Source organism: Zingiber officinale, chromosome 11B (genome assembly GCF_018446385.1).
Source record: "Zingiber officinale cultivar Zhangliang chromosome 11B, Zo_v1.1, whole genome shotgun sequence".
NCBI classification, from domain to species: domain Eukaryota; kingdom Viridiplantae; phylum Streptophyta; class Magnoliopsida; order Zingiberales; family Zingiberaceae; genus Zingiber; species Zingiber officinale.
In genome coordinates this window covers 86249310-86255756 of record NC_056007.1, presented here as the reverse complement: position 1 = coordinate 86255756, position 6447 = coordinate 86249310, and the positions used below count along the sequence as shown (strand labels likewise).

Below are 6447 nucleotides of genomic sequence, written 5' to 3'. Positions count from 1 at the left end.
AGTTAGAAAATGTGACATGACAATGGACATAGAGGAAACATTCAAAGCTATAGTCCCTATGCAAGACTCATGCTAGATTTTCAAATTTTCTCCAGTAGACTCAAATCTAAAATATTCCTCTTATGCATAGTGATAATAATGATACAAGTTGGTATCTTTCTGAAAAACATAATCGCATAATCAACCTAAAACTTAAACATAACTTCAAGTATTATTAAAAAAATCAAACAGTAACACAAGTTCAACCTTTAAGAATTAGCAATAAGCAGAAGAATGCAAAAACTCAAATAAAAGTTAGAAAGTATTGATGTTTGAAGCAGAAGAATGCACAAACTTCAACATAAGTGAAAATTTGAAGTTTCAAGTATTATCAATAAGTGCTTAACCACCATGCCATTGCCAAAGATCAAGTTCCAAAATATTGCTAAATAAGACTACAAGTTTTTGAATAACAATGAATACCAACAAATCTCAGTATGTCATGTAAATTGGCATCAGCTTCCACATCTTCCATGTCATAAACATCCTCATCTTCCCCTTCTCTATGTCCAATATTAAGAGAGTGTTTGGGAGAGCTTTTGCTTATTTAAAAGTGATTGTTATAGAGATTATTTTAAAGTTCGTGAGAAGTTAAAGTATGGAATATTTGGAAATAAAAGCCAAAGGCTAATCCAAGGTAAACTTTGAGTATTTGATGAATAATTACTTCCAAACTTAATTTTTAGTTACATAGCAATAATATCCTTAAACATGAATATTGTTTGCAAAAAATAAACATGTGTTTATATAATTATTATTATATTTTGAATATTGTATCAAATTTTATATATTTTTTCAAACATTTATAAAAAAGACAGTCCGGTGCACGAAACTCCCGCCATGCGGGATCCCGAGAAAGAATCCATTGTACGCGACCTTACCCTATTTATGTTATAAAAAATGACAAAATTTATATAAATACACAAAAAAATATGTATAAAAAAATTCTAGAAATGCAAATTATATAAAAATATAAAATATTATTTAAAAAATATGATTGTTGAAGCAAGAACAAAAAGAAGCTTCATTATTAAGGGCATAAATATCAACTTTTAATTTTAGACCATAAACAAAAAAAAAACATCAAATTCTTATTTCTAGCTTTTGAGTAAAAGTTATAGAAATTGAAGTTGACATTCCCAAACACTCATAGGTGGCTTCCATGTAGCTAGAATCTAAGAAGTGTTTAGTAAAAGTTCTACCAAACACTCCCTAAATCAGTGGAAGGCCGTTGCTTAATTTCAAAACCAAATTGGAGCTGAGTCCACTTATGAAATCACACCGAGTTCATGAGTTTTACATCTGTGAAAGCAATTCTATGTGAACTCAATTCTATCTAAGTCCCTCCACTTTGACTTGTTTCAGCAATTCTATGTGCATGATAATTACTACTCTAGGAAATTGATACAATTATGAAAAGAAAAAGGTAGCACACAAATCATTGAATGTACAGATATTCTCATAAGAAAAATATAAGGTAACAGACATTTCAGATCCACTTTAGCTTATCAAAGCATAGCTCTAGAGAATGAGCTAACCTTATAACTTGCTTGAAATAAGCATTACCATCGTATTATAATTTCAACAATTTACCATCACATGCTTAGTTGAGAATAAGCACCAAAATCATAGTCAACAACTTAATAGAATTTGTTTTATCTGATAATCTCTTTGAGAATAGGCACCCACATATTACATCATTTGTCTTCATAAAACACAGTGAGGATTATCATGTCAATATAGACCACGGACTCATCATTCATATAGAGATCAAAGTGCATATAACACATTTAGAACTAATGCAAAATGTGTTACAGGATATTATATAAACAATACTGAAAGTATAAACAAGAAATTTCCACATTTAGCCCTTTCCTCTCACCCCTAAGTCAACGAGAACATTAAGGACTGCAAAATTATAATTCCACCACATTTATAATTGCAAAATTATAAATATAGATGCATATTAATTGACCGAGTCTAGTGATTTGCATCTTCATTCCTGTACAATACACAAGGATGTCCTTTGCTTCTTAGTTCAACTATCATATCAAATAGCAATAGACAGTAGGCAGCAGTAAGCCATCTAGTGAATAAAGCAAGCTTTCTCACTTAAGCAATGTGGGCAATATAGAAAAAATCTAGAACACATCGTTGCTGCTTCAAGTGAGTCCCCCAGGAAATTGGGAGCATGGAGATAAGAAAAATGCAAAGGTAACCAATTAACAATTGAGCCAAACGAAATCTTAGTTTAACTTTCAATTATCTAGTGCCTAAGCACACTAATATGATGTGGAAATATGCAAAAAATCTAGTATTTACAGAGGCATTTTTGATACTATATCAGAGAATACCAGAGCAACAAGCACAATCAAAAGTATTATCCAGATCTCAGATTGGCCACGGTTTGCACGTCGAACATGACCAATCCCATGATGATGATGGCCATGGCCCTGGTGGACCCCCTGGGGATGCCAGCCATGAAGCCCTTGACCATGTTGGAACCCTTGAGCCTGCGGTTGCAGGCTGTGAAGTACATTGTTATACCCACGGTGCAAAACAGCAGTAACATCATTGGCAGCTGTATTTAGAAACATGAAATTGCCAACACTTGCGCCAGCCAAATAATGTGGAGGAGGAGGCGGAGGAGGCAACTGATTTGTCACTGCATATGCAGGTGTAAGGTTCGTGAGCCCCATGCCAGCCCACTGATTTGGGTTTATGAACCTTGGGTGATGGTGATGGTTATGATTGAGGTTGTGACGATGAATAGGGTTTGGGCCAGGTTGCCGGTTTTGTGTCGCGGTGGTCGTCCTCCGGCCAGGTGGTCGATCTGGAATGTCTATTCCGGAACTTGACCTGGACTGCTGCGGCTCTGCAGAGTTACTTCCACCGCCATAGAGAGGGACAATCTCCTCCTCATCGATGGTGGCCTTGCACACAGGGCATTCAGAAGAGCAGGAATGGTCATGGAGCCATTCGTAGAGACAGGGCCAGCAAAAAAGGTGTCCGCAGAGGGTGACTACGGGCTCCTGCGCTGGATCAAAGCATATGTTGCATTCAAATCTCCCACCGCCCGACGAACTTTGAGGATCTTCACTCGACGAATCCCCAGATCTACCATCCATAACTACCTCCGAAGTGAAATCCTGTCACCATTTGAGGAAACTCTTTATCGTTCTTATCAAATATCGCATCAAGGTTCACGGCGTTGCTAATTCTACTGAAAATTACTCGAAGAAAAATCTAAGAAAATCAAAGTTTCCTAAATCCAAAGACCAATACAATAAAAAAAAAAAGAAGCTATTTTGGAACCCTTTTTCAGCTAGGTGTTCGAACAAGGCAGTAAACAAACGACAGATCCACTAGCAGAGAAGCGACGGATAGAACACAAGGCACTAAACAAACGATCCAACAAGAAAAAAGCCACGAATTATAATAACAATGCTCGTAATACAAGAAAAAACTCACGAAAGAAACTCACGAAAGACCAAGACTGGCAAATAACAGGTTGTAATGGCTATTGAAGAACCCTAGAAGCGAAAAGGGGAAGAGATACCGAATCCGGAGAAGAGGGAAAGCGAGGAAGACTCGGAGAAGACTCTGTTAGGTTCTTTCATGGATCATTGCGATGGATGAGTTGGTATACCTCGACCGCTAGAATTGAATCCATCTACTACGACGACCCCAAGTCCACCACCATTGTCTTTCGTGAGTTGTTCAATTTTTTTATTGTCCCACATGCTACTCCACTACTAGACTTGTAGTGGTGACGAGGTCACGGTCACGGATTAGACTTCCACGTACAAGTTAAGTCACGATTCAATGCAACAGAGATCCTCTGGTCCATAAATTACGGATCAAAGGATGATCCATTATACGAGTACCCTTGATTTGAATAGACTTATCTTTAAATAGATAGGGTCTATCTAAATCAAAGGTCTATATCAATGGATCATCTCCTGGACTATAATTTACGGACAAGAAGATGTGTTTTCCGATTCAATGATAATTGATTGTTATACTAAATAGGGAAATTACCTTTACCCTGTATTTTTTTTATCAAATACTATTTTAAAAAAATTAATTCTCGTTTATTAAAATCAAATGTAAAAAATCTATAAAAGATAATTTTATTTATTTTTTGATAATTGATCCTGCCCCGAAGTTGAGCGAACGGTTGCCGGGAAATACCGCTGATGTGGACCTCCGCGTGCGGTGAAAACGCCTTGCTCCTGCAATCACAAGTCGTTAGTGCCAAGCCGGGAAGGGCTTCCCGGCGACGGCCCTCCGACGCTCAAGTCACACAACGGCAGGAAGAAAGATGAAGGAAAATGAAGAAGTGAATGGTAGTGCTCAAAGACGTATGTGCGCGTACCTCCGCGGGTGACTACTCCTCTTCTTATATAGAGCTTCGATGGGTTGACTGCACACTTCCCGGGCGGACGTGACTTCCCAAGCTTTCCTCAATAGCTAACATCGGGAAAGGATCCTTGACATCTTACCTTAACGGGGCGGACGCATTTACGCCAAGGCGACGCAATCTTCTTCCGTACGATTTCCTGTCCATTCACGCCGTCAGCCGGCAACATTGACTCCCAAAAGGATGTTAAGACATATTTCTCTTCCCTTCTTAAATGTCAGCTGCTAATCTGATGGTACTTCCTTTGATCTATCCGGTCGACCCACTCTTTGGCATTCTACGGATATATATATATATTTCGATCGGCTGGGCCTCTTTCTCTCGGCCCGTCCTATATTCAGCCCAACTTCTTTGAACTCTTTAGCCTGGTCAGGTTGTGGGCTCGGCCTTACCATCATGAGCCCCGTCTGCCGCTCGGCCCCTGGGGCCTGCCGTTCGGCTCGTCTCTTAGCTGACCGTCCCCTAGCTTTGACGACCATCCGATCGTTGAACCTCCTCAGCGGTGGGCCCCCCTATGTCATCGCCGGATCACATGCCTCCCCTTTAAATCTAGTCGAAGGAGGCTATAAGTCCGACTGACTGGACCAACTGGTGCGAAAAGACCTCTTTTGCTGGGTCGACTATGCCTCTTGGCCAGCGCACGGTTATCTAGCCTTGATTTTCCTATCGACGGGGTGCTCTCGGCCAGCCGATCGGCAAGAACGGAGGACTGTCTAAGCTGCATAACTTGTTTGATCGGCTTATGGAGTCGTTGCCTTGGTAATCTCCGCGAAATCTCTCGGAAATCGTATCACTCTGGCGCATTAATGTGCCACATGCTTCTTTAATTATCCTGACAACTGCCCTATCGATGTACGCCACGCGTCCCTCCCTGCCGGCGCACATTTGAGGCGACAGGCTGGGATGCGACCTTTGGGGTTATTTGAATTTTAAACGGCTGGATCTGCTTCTAGGTGTCTGTGTCGTTGATCGAACGGCTGAGCGAAGTCCCTTGGTTTTTATAAGCTTATCACCGCCGTCTTCTTTCTTTCTTGCCTTTGTTTCCGGCGACATCGTTCGTGCTCTTCAGTGATTTCTCCCGTGTTCTCCGGCGAACTCCTCGTGTTCTTCAGCAAATCCTTCTGCTCCCTGTCATTCCTATTCCGGGTGAGTCCATCGTCTTCTTCTATAACCCCTTACTGCTCTGTCCTTTGTGATTTTCCGGTGGGCTCCTGTTCTTGCTTCTGCCTTCCTTTTCTTTTTGCACTTCCCCCCGACTCTTCTTATTCTCTCCCTTTTATCATGGCTAGTACATCGCAGCCTTCCCCTTCTTCGGGTCCTTGGTATGAGACTATGGAGTCGCGGTTTGATGAGGATGATGCCCGAACCCTAGCCAATACCTTTGAACTCCCTCCTGGCTACAAGATACATGTCCCGCTAGCCACCGATCGTCCCTCCGCTCCGCCGACCGGCTGTGTCTGCTTCTTCCGCGACCAATTTACTGTCGGTCTGCGGCTTCCTCTTCATCCCTTCATCCTTGATGTTTGTAGATACTTCGGTCTATCCCTTTCTCAGCTAGTCCTCAACTCCTTTCGCCTCCTATGCGGTGTAATTATTTTATTCCGCCTACATCGCATTCCTCTAACCCCTTCGATCTTCCACTTTTTCTATTACCCTAAGCTATCCGATCAGCCCGGCACTTTCCTCTTACAAGCCCGACCGGGCTTGGTCTTTTTTGATAGGATGTCATCCTCCAATAAGCATTGGAGAGAATACTTCTTCTTTGTACACTTCCCCGATCGGCCTTCCTTCCAAACCACTTGGCAACTTTCACTGGGTCCTCAACCCTCGTTGCCCCGGTACAAGAATACTCCTGCTTACTTGCTTGCTGCCTCTATGTTGGCTGGCCAGAAATTCAACATTCACAAGTTGCTGGAGGAGGGAGTTTTGGCACTTTTTGGCCTCAGTCCGATCAGCCCGTCCGAGCCAGTCAACATAGGTACATG

General features: G+C 41.5%; 1 protein-coding gene across 4 annotated transcripts; it reads right to left on the bottom strand.

Moving 5' to 3' along the window:
• Positions 1 to 2143: 2143 nt before the first annotated feature.
• LOC122034652 lies at positions 2144 to 3752 on the bottom strand. Of its 4 annotated transcripts, none has more exons than XM_042593969.1 (2): positions 3689 to 3752; positions 2144 to 3188 (listed from the first exon to the last, which is right to left on the bottom strand). In XM_042593969.1, exons 1-2 carry the CDS (start codon positions 3710 to 3712, stop codon positions 2358 to 2360), a joined length of 855 nt encoding a protein of 284 aa, XP_042449903.1. In that variant the 5' UTR covers positions 3713 to 3752; the 3' UTR covers positions 2144 to 2357. The 4 variants fall into 4 exon arrangements, with proteins under 4 accessions (XP_042449903.1, XP_042449904.1, XP_042449906.1 ...); XM_042593970.1 differs by having other exon boundaries at positions 3599 to 3731; XM_042593972.1 differs by lacking the exon at positions 3689 to 3752 and adding an exon at positions 3511 to 3681.
• Between the last annotated feature and the right edge of the window lie 2695 nt (positions 3753 to 6447).